Below are 23,888 nucleotides of genomic sequence, written 5' to 3' on the forward strand. Positions count from 1 at the left end.
AAAATTATAAATTATTAACAATTAATAACCTGTAATAATTATTAACTGCGGTGTACAGCATATATTAAATAATTAAGTGGAGATAACATTTTAAAGTGATAATATGCCATTTTTTTTGGGTACGGAAATTAATTTTTTGAAAAATGTACTATAAAACAGCAGAATGACACAGAACAGTAACCAACGTTTTAGGCGTGGTTGTAACAGCTTGTAGTGAGTAGTAGATGAAAGTGCCTATCATCATATCCTAGATGATCAAGTTTTATTATTATATAGATCGAATGTCAATGTGTGTGAAGAGTAGGTATTTATAAATCATAACAACCGACAGCTCTGTATATTTTATCGTTTTATTTTGGAAAATTCGGACAGCACACCAAGTCTAAAACTAATAATTTATTTTCCCCATAAAACCCCACCGAGCTCAGTTTGGAAGTAAATGGGAATGGGGAGAAAACTCTCATGATGCTTGAGAGAGTTGCGCAGGCTGCTTCCTTCTACAAAATTTGAGTCCCCATAATTCCGACAGTCAAAGGTAAGCTCTGCGCCCTCCTGAATGTTCAGTCTTTGACAAAAGAAATACATAGATCCATTTTCTTACATGCTCTAAAATCTGATACTGTTGATTTAGGCTCTGTCTTTTTCATTTGACTTACTATTAACAGTTTGCGTTCCTGAATCCTTTCGCAGCCATGGTAATTGCAGTTTGCAGAGAGTTGAACAGCACAAAGACATTTACCTGCTTTGGTTAAACCCTCTCTCTGGGTGAAATACGGCGGGTCTAAAGAAACCCCAAAAATATCGTTTTTGGTGGCCCTAAATTTCGTACGGAGAAAGGGTTAGGGTTTGTCCACTGTTTATTCTGCGATATTTTAGGGTTTAGGGTTTGTCCAATGTTTATTCTACGATATTTTAGGGTAAGCAAATATTTACAGTAAGGAAATATTTACGGTAAAATAGCATATAATTACGGTTTGCACCTGAAGTTGAAAGTGTAGACGATCGCTGGGGAGTTTGATTTGATGTTGTGAGGGCTCACTGTTGCAGAGTGCAGAGAGTCATTACTTGAGTCCGGTGTTGAAAGTAGAGAATAGTGATATTTGCAAGCATTAACGCTTTGCTGGATCTGCTGAACAGAGGTAGGCTCCATCCGCAGTGCTATTTTAGGTTTTGTTAGCAGCTTAGTGTAGATTTCTGGATTTCATCAATAATTATTTGACAGTCAAATTTTGAGTTGCATACTTCTGATTTAGACTACTTGTTGATTATTATGCTAAGTATCACACACTTTAAACTAATAGTGGAAAAGTTGGATAAATTGTAATGGTAGACCTTGTAATTTTGGTGCGTTTATGCGTTTACTTTCTTTATTTATATTTTATTGGTGCCGATGTCTGGTTTTGAATATTTTTATATTATTATTTACGAAGTTAAATTAAGTTAGGCACTGTTTTCAATGAAATCATAATGCTAAGCGTCGATCTGTGTTCTGCTTCTTTCAGACAAATTAAGTCCACTAGTTATTCGAGCAAAGTTGTAGGGCCTACGGAAGGCGTATGGTAGATTAAATTTTACGGTTTGCTTTGCCTCTTACATCTTTGTTAAAAGATTCACACAATAAAAAGTCTAGAAGCACAGAATTACTATGATGGATGATGGATTGTGGAAATGCATTTATAATTAATGATTATTTACATTGATTTTTTCAAAGGGATGATTATACGAAGAAATTAGTGTAGAAATGTTTTCTCTTAGGATGTTTAGTATGAATCCATTGTTTCTAGTGTAAACGAACTAAAAAGTGAACGTGAAACAAGTTGTCAACTCAAACCATTGAAGATGCTTCTATATCGTGTTTCAATGCTTTCGAACATATTGGTTAAAGCAACCTCAAAAGTTGTTTTACAATTGTAACACTTAAAACATATTATATGGTAAAGTTGAAAAATGTAAGAAAATCTAGATCTTCAATTTACTTAATATTTACTTAATATTAGATGATTGTTTAGCATTTTAATTTACTATTTTTGTTAGATGATTATTATTATAGAATTTTATTTTTGTTAGATGATTATTTTAGAATTGTTTTTAAATTTAAGTGTGTATATATTTTTGTATGTGCAAAAAAAATTGAGCAACTAAAAGCTAAAAATGAAAATAAAAATTAGAAACTAAAAATAGATAAATAGAGGTGAGCAAAGAAGAGAACTCAAAGATCTAGATGGAAAAAACAAGAAAAATTATAAAAATGTAACAATAAATAAATAAAAATTGAACAACCAGAATTAAACTAGATTTAAAAAATAATATTAAATTGGTGTAAAAATTATATAATTTTTTAAAAATAAAATAAATATATTAGAATTCTAAATTAAAATTAGGTATATTATAATTTTTTAAAAAAAAATTTCTTAAATTTTTTTACTCATTTATTGTTGACTTTTTATTTATTCTTCTTAGTCTTCCTTAATTTTTATTAAAAAAATTAAAAATTATTAGTTTTATTTTTATGTAGATCTCTATCCCCCTCCTCTTTTCATAACTTATGTTTATCTATTTTTAGTTTGTATTTTCTTTCATTTTGTTTACAGCTCTTCACTTTGACCTCTTTTATTTTCGTGATGGATCAATTAAATAAGTTAACAGTAATTCGTTTAACTAAATGGTTGACAATTATTTAACCAAATAATAGTAAACTACATTCTTATTTTCATATATTTAATAAAAATAAATTACAACATTAGCAACAAGATTATAAAATTCAGCTCATTTCCAACCCAGTAAACAAGATTGCTTTTCCGCAATTAGAAAACACGAGACTTCTTTTGATGATTAGCACAAATCCCTTTAATAAAATAGGGAAAAAGCAAACAAACCTTTTAAAGTTTTTATTATAAACTAAGTTAAAGAAATATTAAAATGTTTTTCAAAATTGAAAGTCCATCCAAATTAGCCTCCACAGACTTTTGTCACTATTTTTTAGTAAAATTTTACCTAAAGCCAGTGGGAATCCGGATACTTCAGTGGTTGTTTACTGTCACGTCAGTATCACAATTGTCATGAACCGACAACATCATCTTTAACAACGTGGACAGAACGAATAATAAGATGGGAAAAGACAAATGTGATCAGACTACCCCCTGTGTGGGTCAGTTATTTCTGGACTAGATTTTTTAACTTTTTATTTATAATTTCTTCACTTTCTTATTAGTTCTTTAATAATTTTTATTTTGCTGGCAAATGCTAATATAAAATAATAAAGAACATTACCCTATTCATATCAAAACTAGAGTAATCTATAGACAAGTTCGCTATTATTAATTAATAAAACCTACTTTTTGTGCGAATTAAGCACGAGGCATTAGGGAATCTATTCTGAGTCAAAAGAATGGACAATATTACAAGATGCATTAGGGAAAAATAGAACTGATAAATATCTACACTTCGGGTCTTATGGTTTGATTGTATAAAAAATTAATTAGGAGAATAAGAGGGTTCTAGATCTGGGAGAAATTATCAAAAGTTGGAAGGGAAAGAAGAATAAAAAGTTCTAGTTGGTCTGCCATAGTTTTACTGTAAAGAAGAGAAAGAACGATCTAATCTGGTACATGTTCTAATAGGATAAGAGGAAAAGAAAAAGCTGAGGGGAGGGTTATTCTGTGATAGAGCTGCTGTGCATCATTTGGATCAATTAGGACTCGAACCTAAAACCCATTCGTTGGTGCTGGAGTGCTCTACTAACTGCCCTTCTTGGCCCGCCAACTCTGTATTTCATTATTGTACACCATGCCGGATGCAAAGAAAGTTGTACGCAGTGTGGTGCTGCCATCACTGCAACTCACACTTGGACTATTTCTGATAATGAAGACGACGCCTCTTTGGGCGGTCATTCATTGCAGCATTGCCTACTTGCTCGATTGGTGCCATTTCCCTTTCACAGATTACAAACAGCTCAGAGGATTCAAAGGCCGAGTCTTCAAAAGGGTGATCTCTCATACCACCGCAGCAGGAGATGTGTCTAAAGTGAAAAAGCAGAAGGATCCGAACAAGCCTAGAAATCTTGCGGAGATGATTGCAGAATCTAAGCTTGGAAGGTCAGTCTCAGTGAACTACCTGGGCCAGAGATTTGTACTGGAGAGAACGGCAGGAGAGAAGATGCAAGTGAAGATTATATTGAAGCCAAAGGATGGAGGGAGCATTTCAATGAAGGAGGGGCCAGCATACTACATCACAGATAAAATGTGGGAAACTGTGCTCTACATTGACAAAGTAGCTGCAGAGACGGTGTTTGTGAAAAACAATAAAGAAATATGGGAGGAAGTGGTCACAGGGGATATCATGGAGTTTGAAGAAGTGCTGGATGCAGTGATATTGGACAACCGTGCTCTTGTTCGTCTGGATCATGATTACTTTCTGCCTGTCAACTTATTATTAGCGGAAGATAAGTTGCGATCAACTTTAAACTTTGTGGGTATATTTTTACAGACTCAGAAACAAGTTCATTGGGTCATATCTGCATGTCTAAGCTTTACAGCGGCAATAATGGCGTTCAGCACAACACTCAGGTTGTCTATTGCTGGCTGGATCGGTGAAGTCTTATGCAGAGGATTACAGTTTCTGTGTGATCTTCTGCCATATAAAACAAGAAGGTCAGTGTATTCTTGGTGTAGCTGGGTGGATCGTTTAAAGCCCAGCAATGACATCCACTCGAGGATTGTTAAGGGCGATGTAGATATGGTTATTGCTGGAGGTGCAAAATTTGACTCCCAATGTCAAATTAAGCGTATAGACTTCGATGGCTGTTTGCCATCATTGGTTGATAAGCTTTGCTCTGGAGGTGGCCCATTTTTGTTCAAATGTGACCCAGACTGTAATTCAAACTGTGACCCAGTTTATATTGAGTGGATCTTCGACAATTCAAAATGTTCCTTAAGAGTGGGCCGTCTTGCATCGAACGAGAACGAGACTGGAGGGTTGTCGTTAGTAGATGATGAAGCTTTCATTCTATATGTTGATGGAGATTGTAGTACGAAGAAAAGTATAAAATTCTTGAAGGCAAGGAAATCTTTGAGGGCAGATAGTGCATCAGTGGACATCGATTCCTGCAAGGGGAAGGAATATTCGTTAATGGCAGATGATGTTCATTCGTTGATGGCAGATGATATTCACACTGCATCAGTGGATATTGATTGTAGCACAGAGCAGGAGGCCATTAAACTGTTTATATTTGCTTCTCACATGGCAGAGCTCAAGTCAGGTTCATTAAAATCTTATGACAGCAAAAGTCGTACAGTGTATGTCCGCCGTTTCGTAGAGTCCATCAACGCCTATGTCAGAAGTGGCTATCCACCACTCTACAAATTGGATGAGTTGAAGAATGTAGTTGTCCGTTGATTTTGCTCTACTCCGTTAGGAGACGGCAAATTCTGTATTCCAATTCCTTCATAGCCAAATGAAACTGTACCAAGCTGTTACCTGTCAGAGAAAGTAAGTGATAACAGGTGCCACCAACTTTGAACGATGTAGTTGATCGCTGCTATAACTATAGTAGAGGATATCTTATCAAATTCTCCTGTAAGCAATTATATTTTCTCTGATTGCGAAATGAATAAACGGTCTTCATTTTGCATTTATCAATTTCAAAAAAATATATATGAAAAAATAGTTAATAAAAATGTTAGATTATAGTCTGCGATGTTGAATTAGGGTGTAGGGTTTGAATCTAGCATCTTTCATCTTCTTTAATCTACTATTGGAGTGTTCTATCAACTGAATTACTAACAGTTTTTTCACTGTCCATTCTTAGTTTGGGTGTGGCTTATTTCAAGCACCTGAGTTTAAGAAGCTGATCTACAGATGTTGGGTGTGGCTTATTTCAGATACCCCAGTTTAACCATACTGCAGATGTTTGGGGCTGGTAAACCGGTTCTATACCAATGTTAAGTTCTAATTAATATGGTCTTAGGATTTGAATCTAGGACCTTTTATTTGTTGTTGTTATTGTGTTTTATCAGCTGAGCTTCAAGTCCCTCTTTCATGAATCTATCATTCATCAATACATGACTTTTATAAAACAATGACTGCAAATGGAGAAAACCCCTCCCCGCAATCAGAATACGTTGACTTAAGCCTGTTGGAAAAAATCGACATGTAATGACATTATTAAGAAATAGAAAAGTATGCGAGCCAAGGCCAAGGTAAAGTTATAATGGCATTATAAGAAAATAGAAAAGTACATGAAAATATTATCTTTTATAGCTCATGAGACCAAAAGATGACTATTTTATTTTGTAGTTTTTAATGACAATGGCTGCGTTTTGATCATCCATAGCATGCAATTAATGAAGGAATGGTACAAACTCCTGCGAACCATTAATCTAATGAAGGAATGGTACAAATTCCTGCGAACCATTAATCTGTATATTTCTGTTTGTTTGCAGACGTTGTTGCTCTCTTTCATGATGAGACTTAATGGACGAATGGCACTGTTAGTGCGTATCATATGCAGTTAGAGGGATCACAATTAGCTTAAATTCTCTTCCTTTCTTTCACGGGTGTGTGCTAACTCGCGGGTTTTACAGGTCGCTTTGGTCTTGTAGACATTATTAAAATTTCTTATTCAGTCTAAATAATTCTAAGAACTCTAAAAAATGATAGTACATGTACACAGCCAATTACATATGTTTTAATAGTTAATCAGGACATACCAATTAAAAGTTCTAGATGCCTGAAGTTAGCCTTTTGAGTCTTCTCACCTATACCTAAATCACTAATAACACATGTTCCATGAGCATATATGAGCATATAATACAGTGCGACATTATTGTAAGTTTGAGTGATCATTATAATTAAAGTTGTTGGGAGTGTTTTGATTTTATGAAATAGAAATTGTAGTTAGTATTTTTTTCAATAATTTTTAATTTAAATAAAGTATTTATAAATTTAAATTTTAAAATCTGTTATTAAATATGATGAAATAATAAATAATTACATATTTAAAATTATATTTAATAAAATAAATAATAAATGACTTTTTTTTCAAGTATATAATTTTTGTTAGTAATTTTTGAATTGTAAAATAAAAAATTTACAAGAAAGTAAATCAATTTTTAAAATATTAGCTACAAATTTAAATATTTGGTCTAAGAGATGGTCCAACCTTAACAAACTAGATTTCTTGGTAGATGATAAATAATTCAGAATGAATGAATAAACTTAATTTCAGCATGGAAAACTAGTGATTTCTTGGTAGAAGATAAATAATTTAGAATGAATCAACTTAATTTTTGGCATGGAGAACTAGTGATCTCTTGGTAGAAGATATACTTTAGAATGAATCAACTTAATTTTACCATAAGTTAAGCAAAATTGATTGTCAGTGTCCAGAACAAATTTTGTTATTATAAATGCTACAATATTTAGATTTGGTTGCTTACATTCACATATTATTGAAGGATATAAAGAAATAAATTTTGATTAAAATCAGTTCTTTCCACCAGTCAAAACTAAGTGAAGTTTTCATTATGATAAAAGTAACACATTTACTATAGTATAAATATTAAATTTTTAAGTACAAAAAACTTGTGATTGGGTTAGGCAAAAATGACATAATGTCATTTTGATAAAGCCTTTGCAAGAATGAATTTTGTTATTATAAATGTTACAATGTTTAGAATTAATCCCGTTACATTCAAATATTATTTAAGAATGTTAATATTAAATTAGTGATAAATAATTCTTTGATGAAACTATTTATTTGTGATGATTGATCAAAACAAGGATGCCCTATATTGCCATTTCTTTATGTTTTAGTTGTTAATACCTTTAATATTGCAAAAATATAAACAAACAAATTTGATTAAAGACATACCTTATTAGTAATTGCTGCTCAATTCAAAAACTTGAAAGTTATTTATAATATTGTGGACCATTAAAATCTAGGTGCTATTTTCATAATTAAATGATCTAAATGATATTTTTAATATATAATATTATAAATAATAATATGTAAAATGATATAAACTATTACAATCTATAATATACTATAATATATCTTCCAATAATATATTATGTATATAGTCTTTTTTATCATATATAATTAAATAATATATTAATATAATAAAAAAATTTAAAAAATAAATGATAATTATTTAAAATAATTATAATATAAATATTCAATAATTATATTAATATAAATATTCAATAATTATATTAATATAAATAAATTAAATAATTTATTCATTATTTAATTTTTTTGTTAATTAAAAGAATATTATTTTTAAAATTTATTCTTTCTGCAAGTGCTTAGCCTATGACACTTTTCTTAATGTAATGAAATTGCTTTAATATATCACTAGCTGATGACAATATGCTTTCCATCCAAAATTTTGAATCTTAAATAAGTAATGTTTTGAGAGTTAATTTATAATTCTCGATATCAAGGCTAAAAAAAAATGTCCATATTATTTTTATGATCAAATCTGACCCCATGTAGTTTCTTAATGAACAACAAAAAAAAATGAAACATGGACAAATCAAAAGGTACTTAGACATCCCTTTTAGTGTAGAAGCCAACTTGCATGATATGTAGAAAACCAAGCTAAAAAAATATTAAACATTATTTTTCAATAATAGAAGAAACAATTTTTTTAATAATTTGTTGGCAAAATACTATTACTTCAAATGATCTCTCCCATTTACAATTTATCATTGGATGTGTTCCTTGAAAAAGGCTATGGGGATCTAAACAAATAATTTGTCAATTTTTGTGAGGAGATAGACTTCAAAACAACTTATTATCAGTTCTATTGCGTTTTACCTAAATATAAAGATGGACATGATTTGTTGGATCCATAGGTCCTATCCAAAAAATTCTTTAGCAGCTAGATGAATTTAAGAGTGACATAGGTAGAAGAACAAAGAACATTATGAAAAATTATAATTGGTGAGCATATTGATAATTGTATCATGAAGAGAAAGTGGAAAGGTGTGGGGTTGCTTGACAACATATTGCTTGAATCGCTTAGCTAATCATAACAAAGATTTAAATTTTTGTAACAAAAAGATACATTCTTTAATGTATCATATTTTCCTTCTTCCTCTTCCTCATTTGAACTAACCTTGATGATAGGTTTAGTCCCCTTCCTTTCACTTGTACTGCTAAAACTTAGCTTCCTTTTCATTGTTACTGATTATTTAACAGTTTTAACAATTTCGTCTTTCTTCTCTATCACTGGTTGACTAGTATGCATCTTGGGAGTGTGGTTAACCTCTTGATATGGAATATCCTTTATTTATTGTATCACCACTCATTTTTTGTACTTCCTTATGTTTCTATGTCATAACCAAGTATTTAGGTGTCTTCAATTTGACTTGGCCAATTTAATTTATGATGGAATATAGGTTTGAGAAAGAACTGTATTGTCCTTTTTTCTTTTCTCTTTGACAATCTCCTTCTCCATTGTCTCCTTTTCAACTTCCTCCTATGTAACCTTCACTTTCATCCATGCTCCCACAATTTTATTGTGCGCATTTTGAGGATCCCTAATTAGAATCCTTGTAGCCTTGTTTCTAAGTCTAAAATCTTGTCTATGGGTTTCAACCGTGATCCTAATATTTGCAAGATTAAATTCACTAGCTATTTCCATAAGTGTTTTCCATAATTTCTCTGTCCAATTATAATGCTGACAATGTGGTCCTTTTAACATCTTCTTCCGAGAGTCTTCAGAGGCTCCTAAACAGTTTGGGCTCCTTCTGTGACTTATGATAGCTGACTGTGAACCTGAGTAAGACTCAGGTTATGGTATTCAACCATGTGAAGAGCTCTGATTCACACTTTTATTTTCAGGGACAGGAGATTGAGATCACCTCTTCTTACACATATCTCGGTGTCAAGTTTTTGGGACATCGCTTCAGTATGAGACCATGCATCTAGCCCAGAGTTAACAAGGGGATGTGCTCCCTTGCTATGCTAGGGAGATAATGCTTCAGACACCACTTCCAGGATACAATGTCCACGTTGTCCTACTTGGACTCCTTGGATAAACCAATAGTGCTTTATGGTTTAGTGGTTTGGAGATTGTCTCTTCTTGACTCAAATTGGGCCTCTATTGAGCATGTTCAGACTGCTTCTCAGATGCATTATCAGATGCCACAGATTCATCCCCCATGACATTATTTTGGCAGAATTCAGAGCTCATCCTTTTAGACTAAGTGCCATTTTTTATTTGGTTTGGTTTCTTCACCATCTTTGTGGCTTTGCGAATTCAGCAGTTGGTCATCACCAATATTCTTACTTAGCCTATTGCTCCTCTACTGTCGTTGCTATCTCAGATCCCTCAACTAGAGGTTGATGTTGGTACACTCAGGCAACCTGTTTGTTGAACTTAATAGGGGGTAAGTGCACAAAGTTGTGGTGCCAAAAGGGGGGTATAAGTGGACACCTTTTTCCTGAAATCTGCAAATTTTGAACTTCAACAAGAATTTGAAGATAGTTACGCTCAAAATTTTCAGATATGACAAAAAAAAAAGTCACAGTCCTTTGAATCTAGTTTCTAAACTACTAATTTTTTTTCAAAATGGTTTAGTTTTAGGTCCTCAAAAAAGGGGGCCACAAAAAGTGGTACTGTTTATTCCAAAAAAAATAACACAGTACAAAGTGTGGGCCCCCTAAAATTTTAACTTTTTTTTTGAAATTTTTTAATCGCTCTGGTCAAAAGTTACTTAACACTATGTAGTTTATCCCAGATTTTTCAAGTAATTTTATAATGTCTATTTTTTTTTTAATGAATTTTTTAACTAGACACATCCCAAAAACGTGAAATATCTGTGTGCTCCCCCTAGAAATAATTGAAAACTAATCTAAAATCAAAATTTTTTTTTTTCAAAGTGTGTAGAATGGATTCTAGTTTCTAAAAAACTAAGTTGTTACAAAATTTGATGAACGAGCTAAAATCTATAGCCCAATTAGTACGTGGTGGTTTTTGACAAAAAATGAACATACATTCAAAAGAAATTATAGATGAAAGGCTTGAAATAGTTCAAATTAAAAATGAATTATATGGTTAGATAGCTAACACAAAGATGTATAATGCTATGTAACCTGATCTTATTGATACCCAACCACGAGAAATTTTGAAGGGGAGCACAGAAGAAAAAACAATCATTTTTTGTATATTTGTTGGAAAACACATCTTATGCCTGTTCATCAAATCCAAACCTTTGGGTTGGATCTCCAAGGCAAAACCAAGCCTTAGGCTTGGGTTTGATTAAGGTTTAAATAGCGCGTGCGCCCTATAGCGCGCACGCGCTATTTAAACCTCAGTTCTAAATAGCGCGTGCGCGCTATAGGGCGCAAGCACTATAGTGCACACGCACTATTAAGATGTAAGTTGCAAAAGAGAACTAGGTGGGGGGGGGGGGGGGGATAGGGGAATGGCTATATGTGTGCATGAAAGAGATAGAGAGAAAGTAGGGGATAGGAGAGGGGAGAGAGTACAGGATGGGAGAGAGAAAGTGAGAAAGAGTAGGGGTGGCAAAGAGAGTATAGGATGAGAGAGAGAGAGAGTAGGGGTGGCAAAGAGAGGAAGTGTGAGAGAGAGTACGGGTGGAAAAGAGAGAGTGCGGGATGGGGGAAAGAGATTTAAAGTAGGGGATGGGAGAGAGAGGAAGTGTGAGAGAGAGTACAGGTTGGGAGAGAGAGATTAAGAGTAGGGGATGGAGGAGAGAGAGAGTAGGTGATGGGAGATAGAGTGGGAGAGGAAGAACTTGAGAGAGAGGAGGATGGGAGTGCATGTGTGTGAAAGAGAGAGAGTATGGAATGGGAGAGGGGGAAGACAAAGTAGCTCAAGAGAGAGTAGGGGATGGAAGAGAGAGTAGGGGATGGAAGAGAGAGTAGGCGATGGGAGAGGGAGTGGGAGAGGGGGAGACAGGGGGAATAGAAATGTGTGTGTGTGTGTGTGTGTGTGAGAGAGAGAGAGAGAGAGAGAGAGAGAGAGAGAGAGAGAGTAGGGGATAGGAGAGAGTGTGAAAATTTAAGAGAGACTAGAGGGTAGTAGAGAGAGAGAGAGAGAGTGGAGAGGGAGAGAGTAAGAGTGAGAGTGAGAGAGAGAGAGTAGGCAGTGGGAGAGGGAGTGGGAGAGGGAGAGCAAGTGAGAGAAAAAGTAGGGGATGGAAGAGGAGAGAGTGGGGATGGGTGTGTGTGTGTCAAAGAGAGAGAGTCAAGAATGAGAGAGGGGAGAGAGAGATAGAGAGAGTAGGCAATGGTAGAGGGATGGGAGAGAGAGAGAGAGAGAGAGAGAGAGAGAGAGAGAGAGAGAGCAGGTGGTGGGAGAGGGAGTGGGAGAGAGAGAGAGGTGGAATGGAAGCATTTAAGAGAGATAGAGTAGGGGATGGGAGAGAGTAGGCAATGGGATAAGGACTGCGAGAGAGAGAGAGAGAGGGGGAATGGGAATGTGTATTTATTTATAAGAGAGATAGAGTAAAGGATGGGAGAGAGTGTGAGAGTTTGAGAGAAAGTAGTAGGGGATGGGAGAGAGAGTGAGAGTAAGGGATGGGAGAGAGAGAGAGAGAGAGAGAGAGAGAGAGAGAGAGAGAGAGAGAGAGAGAGAACTTGAGAGAGATAGACAATAGGCAGTAGGAGAGGGAGTGGGAGAGGGAGAGGGAGAGGGAGAGAAATAGGGGGGATGGGAGTGTGTGTGACAGATGTAGAGAGTAGGGGATGGGAGAGAAGAAGAAGAGTGGGGGGATAAGAGTGTGTGTATCTATGAAAGTGAGAGAGTAGGGGATGGGAGAGAGTGTGAAAGTGTGAAAGTAGGGGGTGGCAGAGAGAGAGTATGATGATGGGGGAGAGAAAGTAGGCGATGGGAGAGGAAAAGAGAGAGGGGGGATGGGAGTGTGTGTGTGTAAGAGAGATAGAGCAGGGGATGGGAGAGAGTGTCAGAGTGTGAGAGTAGGGGGTGGATGAGAGAGAGAGTATGACGATGGGGGAGAGAAAGTAGGCAGTGGGAGAGGGAAAGAGAGAGGGGGGATGGGGGTGTATGTGTAAGAGAGATAGAGTGGGGGATGGGAGAGAGTGAGAGTGTGAGAGAGTAGGGGATGGGAGAGGAGAGAGAGAGTAGGGGATGGGGGAGAGTGTGAGAGTGTGAGAGAGTAGGGGATGGGAGACGAGAGAGAGAGCAAGGGATGGGGGAGAGAAAGTAGGCAGTGGGAGAGAGAGTGGGAGAGGCAGAGAGAGCTTGTACAAGATGGGATAGAGAGAGAGAGAGAGTAGAGAGAGTAGGGGATGGGAGACGAGAGAGAGAGAGCAAGGGATGGGGGAGAGAAAGTAGGCAGTGGGAGAGAGAGTGGGAGAGGCAGAGAGAGCTTGTACAAGATGGGAGAGAGAGAGAGAGAGTAGAGAGGGAGAGAGAGAACTTGAGAGAGAGAGATAGTAGGTAGTAGTAGTGTGAGTGTGAGAGAGAGTAGGGGGTGGTAGAGAGAGTACGACGATGGGGGAGAGAAAGTAGGCAGTGGGAGAGGGAGAGAGAGGGGGAATGGGAATGTGTGTGTGAGAGACAAATTAGGGGATGGAAGAGAAGAGAGAGTAGGGGATGGGGGAGAGAAATTAGGTGGTAGGAGAGGGAGAGAGATAGGGGGGGATAAGAGTGTGTGTTAGAGATCTAAAGAGCTGGGGATGGGAGAGGAGAGGGGGTGAGAGAGGTAGAGAGAGTAGGTGGTGGGAGAGGGAGAGTGAGAGAGAGTAAAGGATGGGAGAGAGTAGGAAGAGAGAGAGGGAGGGGATGGGAGAGAGAGTAGGGAGGATAGAGAGTAGGGAGGATGGGGAGTGATGTGTTTTGAGAAGGTAGGTGGTGGCAGAGAGAGAGAGTACAACGATGGGGGAGAGAAAGTAAGCAGTGGGAGAGGAAAAGAGAGAGGGGTGATGGGAGTGTGTGTGTAAGAGAGACAGAGCAGGGGATGGGACAGAGTGTGAGAGTGTGAGAGTAGGGGGTGGCAGAGAGAGAGAGTATGACGATGGGAGAGAGAAAGTAGGTGGTGAGAGAGGGAAAGAGAGAGGGGGGGATGGGGGTGTATGTGTAAGAGAGATAGAGTAGGGGATGGGAGAGAGTGAGAGTGTGAGAGAGTAGGGGATGGGAGAGAAGAGAGAGAGTAAGGGATGGGGGAGAGTGTGAGAGAGTAGGGGATGGGAGAGAAGAGAGAGAGTAAGGGATGGGGGAGAGTGTGAGAGAGTAGGGGATGAGAGATGAGAGAGAGAGAGCAGGGGATGGGGGAGAGAAAGTAGGTGATGGGAGAGAGAGTGGGAGAGGCAGAGAGAGCTTGTACAAGATGGGGGAGAGAGAGTAGAGAGGGAGAGAGAACTTGAGAGAGAGAGATAGTAGGTAGTAGTAGTGTGAGGGTGAGAGAGTAGGGGGTGGTAGAGAGAGTACGACGATGGGGGAGAGAAAGTAGGCGGTTGGAGAGGGAGAGAGAGGGGGAATGGGAATGTGTGTAAGAGAGACAAAGTAGGGGATGGGAGAGAAGAGAGAGAGTAGGGGATGGGGGAGATAAATTAGGTGGTAGGAGAGGGAGAGGGAGAGAGATAGGGGGGATAAGAGTGTGTGTGAGAGATCTAAAGAGTCGAGGATGGGAGAGGAGAGGGGGTGAGAGAGGTAGAGAGAGTAGGTGGTGGGAGAGGGAGGGTGAGAGAGAGAGTAAAGGATGGGAGAGAGTAGGAAGAGAGAGAGGGAGGGGATGGGAGAGAGAGTAGGGAGGATAGAGAGTAGGGAGGATGGGGAGTGATGTGTTTTGAGATAGTGCGTACGCGCTTTATAGTGCGTACGCACTATCTCAAATCACCAAAAAATGGTCAAAAACCAACCTTGGGGCCCATTTCATCTATTTTTAACTTTTGGTCTGTTATGCTCTCTATTATTCCGATAGAAAACACGGGTTTCAACATCTAGCAAACACTATTTCAACACTTTTGAAAGCTAGCAAACACCAAATTCAATCATTGGATACGTGATTTGAAGAATTTTTAAATATTCTTTTAATAGAAAAGGTTAGTGCAATCCATTTTAAATATTGTTTGTCGATATATAGATACAAATTTGATTATAATTTGATATGTTATGTAATATATAGTGAATTCATTAAAAAATGTATATTTGAATGAAATGTTATTTCGAAATGGTTAGAAATTTGACAAGTCGTTTGATATATATTGTGTATTCATTCAAATAATTATAATTTTTATATGTAATTGAATAATTTGTAATTTACACATTTTAAGTAATTCGGATGTTTGAATAATTTGACATGTAGAAATCATCATCATGCCAAGGAAGAAACCAAAGATTCAAACAAATGCAGATAGGGAGAGAGATTTGACAATTAAAAGAGATAAAATGAAATTACTACGTGAACAAAGAAAATTGCAAAGGAATGATGAAGAATTAACTTTCGAAGAGGATCAAGAACCACCAGTACAAAGAAACAAGGAGGAAGAATTAGAAAGACAAAGAGAACGAATGAGATTGTTATGCTCAAGAAGACAATTGAATTGTGAAGCTACACCATCCTCCAATGTTGGAGTCATATCGTCCGCTACACCATCTTCGAATTTTGGAGTCATATCATCCACTACACCATCTTCCAATGTTGAAGTCATATCATCCTCTCATGTTGAAGAGACACTGATTTATAGATCCGACGATATACACACTCCATCATGTCATGTTGAAAGCACAACATCAACACATCAAGTAGGTGATATTCCATCTTTTACATCTTATTGCCAAGGCACATCATCTTCAGTTCAAGGTACATAATACACTCAACCTTATATTGATGTTCAAAATGTTGAGAGAATTGAAGAGATTAGAACACCTTCTAGAATTCATTTTAGAAAACAAAAATATTTGATTGATATTGATACTAACATTTTGAAATCAATGCCTGACAAGAATAGCAAGCGTACTTGTCAAAGAAAAGTTAATCATATGTGGAGATTATTTTTTGAAGAATTAAATATTACAGGTCAATGCCAATTATTTGTTGAAATGATGAGGAATTTGAAATTTAGGCCTATCATGAAGATTCTTGGGCTAAGAACGATGGATGATTCAAATGAAAGAAATATTGTAAAGAATCTAATGAGTGCTTATGACAAAGTGGGTTCTAAATCACACACCAAAGATAGTAATATCACAAGACGAGTACTCACATCGACAATAGTAAGTAGCCAAATGAAGAAAGCTTGACTCATGAGAAAGACAAGAAAAACATAAAAAATTGGTAGAGGTACCTTAAGGAGATCCATGCTAAGGCGTGAGAGATTAGAAGATCCAACAAAAAATGAGTTATGGACATTTAGCGGTACACTACCGCGAAAGGATAAAGAAATTACTGAAGCCTTGAAATCATTGATCAAAGATTTTTGGGAAAATAACACACGTGTTTCTCCTAATCAAAGAGATGTTGTAAGAAGGAGGATTGGTAGCCGAAATCACAAGCCACATGCGAAACATTTTTTGGACTCAATTCAGACACAATTTTTTGCAAAATTTATTGGTATGTATCCTCAAATTCGAATAAGTCAAAGATTTTTTGAGATGGGTAAACCTTTTTATGTGAAAATAAATCACACATGAACAACTTGTTGTTGTAGGATACATATTGAATTTTCTAACCATTTTGATGTTTTTAGGCACATATGCGTAGTTTTGCATTCTCAGTTTGTTTTGGAGGATTGTGACATAAAAGAGCCACCAAGATCTTGAAGGGAATTCATATCCAACATTTTATGTGAAATAGGGGATGGCCAACAATTTTACAAGACACCATGCTTGGATGGTACATGCTTATTTTGTGGTTCTTTGCAACTTTTATCAACTTGTCAACATATGGATAGTACACATGCAATTGGAAATGAAATAGTAGATTACGGAAAATTCAAGACAGTGACATATGCTCTAAAAGATGGGAAACATGGTAAAAGATGTGATCTAGTTATTGAAAAGATTCCAATGTATGAGTTCATGAAGATTTTTCGTGAAAAGATTATGTACGAGTATGCAAGGCATACCCATAGAGCTCGATGGTTGGATTTGCAATTCAAGTTGTGCAAGGATACATTTCCATTGGATACCATTGCTTCGGTTGTAGATTTTGCAGAGAACTACACACTACAACCACAAAGTGAGGTGCAAGCAAAGTATTATACATCTCAATAGGTTTCTATATTTGTTCACATAACATTCATGCATTCACCTACAAGTACAGAGGATGACAAGAAGATTTTGAGGGAGTACCATTTTTACATCAGCGATGATCGATCACATTCTATGGAGTTTGTACATGGTTGTTTTCAACTATTTTATGGAGATTTGGCTAACAGGGGCATATCATATCGTCAACACATTATTTGGTCAGATAATTGTGCATCTCAATTCAAGAATGCATAGATGTTCTACTGGTTAAGTAGGATGCACAGGTTGTGTAGAATTCAATATATGTGGAATTTCATAGAGGCTGGTCATGGTAAGGGAGAGCATGATGGTGCAGACGCATGCATTAAAAGAGCCTTAGCTCGTGAAGAACTAAAGTACAAAGATGGAGCAATATTGATAGATGCAAAATCCATCATCCAATGGTGTAACGCTACAATGGGTCCAGGTAAGGAAGGTGAGTCTACAGTTCATAGATTTTTTTGGTTGATAGATAATACTAACATTGCACCATATCAAGATTGTTGCACACTAACAGGATCTAGTGAGTTACACTCTTTTAGAAGCTCTGATGCAAGTTCATGGACTATCCACACACGAAAAATGGCATGCTATTGTCCATCATGTGCAAAGGAAAATTGGGATGACTGTGAGTCAACTGAATGGGTGGACAAATGGGATATACGAGTTTTGGACCCAATTGACACCTATCGTCCCCCACAAGCACTAGAAATGGTAGAGATGGATTCATCTATTGACTTTGACCGCTTGTCAGATTTAGTGCAGCTTGGTAATATATATATATATATATATTTATATATCTTTGTAATTTCAATATGTAACTTTATAACTTTTACCCAAGTATTTTCTGAATTAATGACCGCATTTTGTACATTTGTCACTACAGGCCATGTTTTTGCTGTTATTGCACCTGAAGACAATGAAGAAGGGACAGATTATTATTTGTGTCGTTGTGTTGAAGCCAAACAAAAATTGGATCACTCGGTTATAGATGGTGAAGGTTTAGAGTACCATGTTGGTGCGATGGTTGTAACAGGCACATGGCTTAGACGATATCCTATGAAGAATCCTAACTTGTGGTTATTCGAGGGTTGGCAAACAGAGCGGAAGATTCTTCATTATTCAAACCTTTTTGTCGCATCAAATGTCCACTTGATAAAATATGGTGGAAAATCACATAATAAGATTCTTTGAAAAGTTCGCGAGTCAGACCATGAGGCAATACTTGAGACATTAAAATGTCGAGAAGATCCAGTTGGCTCATTAGATTGAATTGGGAGAGAGAGAAAAAGTGATCAATTGGATCCAAATACAATGTTACAACCTCTTCCCCAAGACTATCAAATGACTAAGGTGGACCGTATTGTTATGATGTGTAAGTGATGAGATTTAGTTTTGATTTGTTTAGAATATAGATACATTATTTGAATTTATATTAGATTCTTTAATAGGACCCATTTTTTTAATCTTATCTTAAATTTGTTACTGTGCTAATTCTTCATTTGTTGGTCACCAAAGAAGAGGGCTAATAAAGTTGACGCACAAGTGATAAAGGGTGAGATTCCAAAATCATCTGCGAAATGGTATTATCAATTCACATCCTCAATATTTATTAGTGTTCTTTGTTCGAGTACCATTGTATGCTAATCATCTTATGCCTGGAATTGCAGAGGTTAAATTATGTCAATACTAAGGTTTGTAGCATCAATACTAAGGTTTTTAGCATCAATTGGTCACGCTAAGTATAGTAGTTGTATCATGAATCCTTCTGAACCAATATGACTAAGATTCTCGGAAGAAGACTAAACCATATCATTTGTCTACTCTCTCTTTATATAAGAGTTTGTCAAACAATGAGAATGAAACATTGATTATTACTCCCCCCTCAATGTAAAATTCTCATTGATTGCATTTTGTAAAGTTTTAAGTCACTATCAACCTCTATATCATTGTATTCTTCTTATCATCAAATTACACAACAATGAGAATATGAACGATGACTTCTTCACATGAACTTGACAATTATAAATGCTACACCTTAATAAATGTTTGGGCTTGGTCTTTACCATTCGAGCTTATAATACAATACATTGGCTTCATTTGTATTTGGAAGTATTTATTATGTTTGTTCCAAAAGTCATTCTTCATTTGCCAATATGAAAATGTGACTATCATGAAAGGCATAGTCTTATAATTTGTAATTTGTATAATGGTATAAAAGCTTGGTTGTGGGTTTGAATCCATTGCCCCCATGACCCTCCTTCTCATGCATTTATTCTTCTACCTCCTCCTCCGCTTGGCTATTTTGCAACACCATCTAGATGGAACTCTAGCCTTCCTCAAAACCATTATACATGACCTCTCCTTCTACAAGATATTCTATAAAAAGTTCCTCAACCCTTGAACCTTTCAAAACCCCAATCTCAATGGAATGCTTCTAGACCAAAGGAACTAGTAGATCCGGTTCTTTAAGAGAAAGAGACAACAAATCCAATTTTCTAGTGACTAGATGGAAAATTGGAGAAATCATTTCAATTAGTTGTAAATCGAAAGGAATTATAAGTAAACTATATCAATATAATAAGTAACTTAGTAATTATATCACTATAATTTAATTACTAAGGAAATGAATTTATTACTCTAACATATAGTACATTATTTTGTAGACAAAGGTGTTGAATTTGATGCTTAACAGATTTACATACATGTGTAATAAATAATAAGTGTTGTAGCTTTTCGATCAACACTATAAAATGAAGGATGTCATACTACATTCACAGAGGTACCAAAATATTTTATTTGATATGGAGACAAAAGAAAATGTGTATTCTTCATAACTGCATTTGAGTCTCATGTATTATCATTTTCAGCTATTGACATCAGAGATACCTTTAAATCTTCATCATTGTATTGATCAACGAGTCCTTATTGCACTCACTAGTTCTAAGCCAATGACTAAGGTATGAAAGAGTTTACATTAAAATTTCATTAGTACTAAAATTCAATATAAAATTCATAGGCATAATCGAGTGGTAACTTTGATGGTTTTATTAGGGTCTTATTATTCCTGACCATCAGTGTATCCCTAAGGTGTATATACAGAGGAATTATCAGCTAGCTGTAAGAAAATATTAAGTTTTATGTGTAAATATATTTTATTTTTTTAATATAAAATAGTTATTTATTCATATATAATTTTGATTGTAACATGTCGAGTTACAGAAGATTCTAGACTAATGGAATAGTGAGCATGTTAGGAAGACCTCGTTATATACACTGGTCATCTCCCACTTGTTGGCAATTAAAGACAATTAGGGATTTATTTTGTTCCCCTAGTTGGAAAGAGTATATATCTAATGATGTACATTTTACACCTATATGGCATTATTGGGCATATGTTTTGTATAATTTTTTCTATGTATGTCATTTTTTACATATATTTCATGTATGACATTATTAGACATATGCTTATGATGTTTCAAATTATTGATAAATGAATTATATGATATTGTTGGACCTTATGGAATCAACTTTGATTTTTTGTTATCACATTGGTTTGATGCTTGTATTCAATCAATCAACATATTTTCCTTTTAATTCTTCCACATTTGGCATATCCATCTAACAATGAACTTATGATACTCCCATCAAGAAGTGCATGATTGCATGGTTTTATGGTGGATGTCCCTATCTTTTTTAAATTCCAATTTTATTCATCTACATGAGTAAGGGAGATCAATTCCATTTCTTTCAATTGTATTTAAAGGTCATTAAAGTTTTTTCAAACAATGTGATTAAATAAATATTATTCAGCATTTACCTCTATCATCAAGGTTGATTCATTCCTCCTCTTATTTTACCAAATAATTTGGATGAATCACCCATGGCTCCTTACATTTCTTGAAGAAAATTTTCAAAGACTTTGCAACATGTCTTCTCTTCTTCCATATAGTTCATGTTCATTGAAGACATTTGGTCAAACAATATATATGCTTTGTATATTCTCACAACACCAATAGTCATGGTACAATGCTTACAAGATCCATAGTTGAAGAGAAGCTATGTGAAGCTTCTAGAACCATGGACCTATACTTAATTTAGTATTATTGCATCCATGTTACTTATGAAAGTGTAACTTTCACATAGATAAGTAGGGAAACCAAAATTGAAAGCCAAACTTAACATAGAAAAGTAAAGCAAGCCTCAACTATATTCTCATTAAACACTATGAATTCAAATATCTTTGACGGGGCATATCTCGAAGCTCGTGCAAGATATGGATGAGGTTCCAATTCCTACAGGATTATGTTGCAGAGACCTACAATAACGTCTCTCGCTTTTTGGAGATTGCATTCCGTTTTCATTCTACAATGCCATTTGGGGTGATATTGAAACTTGCAGTGTTGGCGAGTACAAAGTTGCCAACTGCCAAATCTCTCTCATCTTTCATCGTGGGATCAAACTGTCTACTCCATTAGCTCCGGGTGGTTGAGTAAACCCTATCCCCAACCTCGTTTTGTCCCCTTTAGTGCTCGAACGTTCTCAGGCACACTGAACCAGAATGTCCCTAAGGGTCACTAAATGCCACAGGGCTGCAATCTTTGACGGGGCATATCTCGGAGCTCGTGCGAGATATGGATGAGATTCAAGTTCCTACAGGACTGTGTTACAGAGAACTACAATAACCTCTCTCGCTTTTTGGAGATTGCATTCCATTTTCATTCTACAACGCCATCTCGGGTGATGCTGAAACTTGAAGTGTTGGCCAGTACAAAGTTGCCAACTGCCAAATCTCTCTCATCTTTCGTCATGGGATCAAACTATCTGCTCCATTAGCTCCGAGTGGCCGAGTAAACCCTATCCCCAACCTTGCCTTGTCCCTTTCAGTGCTCGAACATTCTTAGGCACGTTGAACTGGAATGTCCCTAAGGGTCACTAAATGCCACAGGGTTGCAATCTTTGATAGGGCATATCTTGGAGCTCGTGCAAGATATGGATGAGATTCCAGTTCCTATAGGACCGTGTTGTAGAGACCTACAATAACCTCTCTCACTTTTTGGAGATCGCATTCCGTTTTCAATCTACAATGCCATCTCGGGTGATGTTGAAACTTGTAGTGTTGGCCAGTACTAAGTTGCCAACTGCCAAATCTCTCTCATCTTTCGTCGTGGGATCAAACTATCTGCTCCATTAGCTCTGAGTGGCCGGGTAAACCCTATCCCCAACCTCATCTTGTCCCCTTCAGTGCTCAAACATTCTCAGGCACGCTGAACCAGAATGTCCCTAAGGGTCACTAAATGCCATAGGGTTGCAATCTTTGACAGGGCATATCTCGAAGCTCGTGTGAGATATGGATGAGATTCTAGTTCTTATAGGATAGTGTTGCAGAGACCTACAATAACCTCTCTCACTTTTTGGAGATCGCATTTCGTTTTCATTCTACAATGCCATCTCGGGTGATGTTGAAACTTGCAGTGTTGGCCAGTACAAAGTTGCCAACTGCCAAATCTCTCTCATCTTTCATCGTGGGATCAAACTGTCTGCTCCATTAGCTTCGTGTGGCCAGGTAAACCCTATCCCCAACCTCATCTTGTCCCCTTCAGTGCTCAAACTTTCTCAGGCACGCTGAACTGGAATGTCCCTAAGGGTCATTAAATGCCACAGGGCTGCAATCTTTGACGGGGCATATCTCGGAGCTCGTGCAAGATATGGATGAGATTCTAGTTCCTATAGGACCTTGTTGCAGAGACCTACAATAACCTCTCTCACTTTTTGGAGATCGCATTCCGTTTTCATTCTACAATGCCATCTCGGGTGATGCTGAAACTTGCAATGTTGGCCAGTACAAAGTTGCCAACTGCCAAATCTCTCTCATCTTTCATCGTGGGTTCAAATTGTCTGCTCCATTAGCTCTGGGTGGCCGGGTAAACCTTATCCCCAACCTCGTCTTGTCCCCTTCAGTGCTCGAACGTTCTCAGGCACGCTCAACCGGAATGTCCCTAAGGGTCACTAAATGCCATAGGGCTGCAATCTTTGACGAGGCATATCTCGGAGCTCGTGCAAGATATGGATGAGATTCCAGTTCCTACAAGACTGTGTTGCAGATACCTACAATAACCTCTCTTTCTTTTTGGAGATCACATTCCGTTTTCATTTTACAAAACCATCTCGGGTGATGCTGAAACTTGTAGTGTTGGCCAGTACAAAGTTGCCAACTGCCAAATCTCTCTCATCTTTCGTCGTGGGATCAAATTGTCTGCTCCATTAGCTCTGGGTGGCCAGGTAAACACTATCCCCAACCTCATATTGTCCCCTTAAGTGCTCGAACATTCTTAGGCACGCTCAATCGGAATGTCCCTAAGGGTCACTAAATGCCACAAGGCTGCAATCTTTGACGAGGCATATCTCAGAGCTCGTGCGAGATATGGATGAGATTCTAGTTCCTACAGGACCGTGTTGTAGAGACCTACAATAAACTCTCTCACTTTTTGGAGATCCCATTCCATTTTCATTCTACAATGCCATCTCGGGTGATGCTTATCTTAATTATATTGTTGGAAAGCGTATCTAGCATGTCATTTTTGGAAAGAAAAATCATGGAACTTGGTAAATGTTTCATAAGTTAATGAAATGTGTTACTACCAAATTATGTAAACTTAGGAT

At 36.6% G+C, this 23,888-nt stretch overlaps 1 protein-coding gene across 2 annotated transcripts; it reads left to right on the forward strand.

The window, feature by feature from the left end:
- Positions 1–437: 437 nt before the first annotated feature.
- LOC149580594 (uncharacterized) lies at positions 438–5,631 on the forward strand. 2 transcript variants are annotated; one of them, XM_089792132.1, is made up of 4 exons: positions 438–535; positions 691–917; positions 1,048–1,139; positions 3,621–5,631. In XM_089792132.1, exon 4 carries the CDS (start codon positions 3,787–3,789, stop codon positions 5,392–5,394), a length of 1,608 nt encoding a protein of 535 aa, XP_089648258.1. In that variant the 5' UTR covers positions 438–535; positions 691–917; positions 1,048–1,139; positions 3,621–3,786; the 3' UTR covers positions 5,395–5,631. The 2 variants fall into 2 exon arrangements, with proteins under 2 accessions (XP_089648258.1, XP_089648267.1); XM_089792141.1 differs by having other exon boundaries at positions 691–838.
- Positions 5,632–23,888: the final 18,257 nt, after the last annotated feature.

This window comes from Cupressus sempervirens, chromosome 1, assembly GCF_028749045.1.
Source record: "Cupressus sempervirens isolate cs-2001-9-10 chromosome 1, ASM2874904v1, whole genome shotgun sequence".
In the NCBI taxonomy this organism is placed as follows: domain Eukaryota; kingdom Viridiplantae; phylum Streptophyta; class Pinopsida; order Cupressales; family Cupressaceae; genus Cupressus; species Cupressus sempervirens.

What these genes read in the sequence shown, in the direction of transcription:
- LOC149580594 (XM_089792132.1), top strand. Translation starts at nt 3,787, where the DNA reads ATGCCGGATGCAAAGAAAGTTGTACGCAGTGTGGTGCTGCCATCACTG.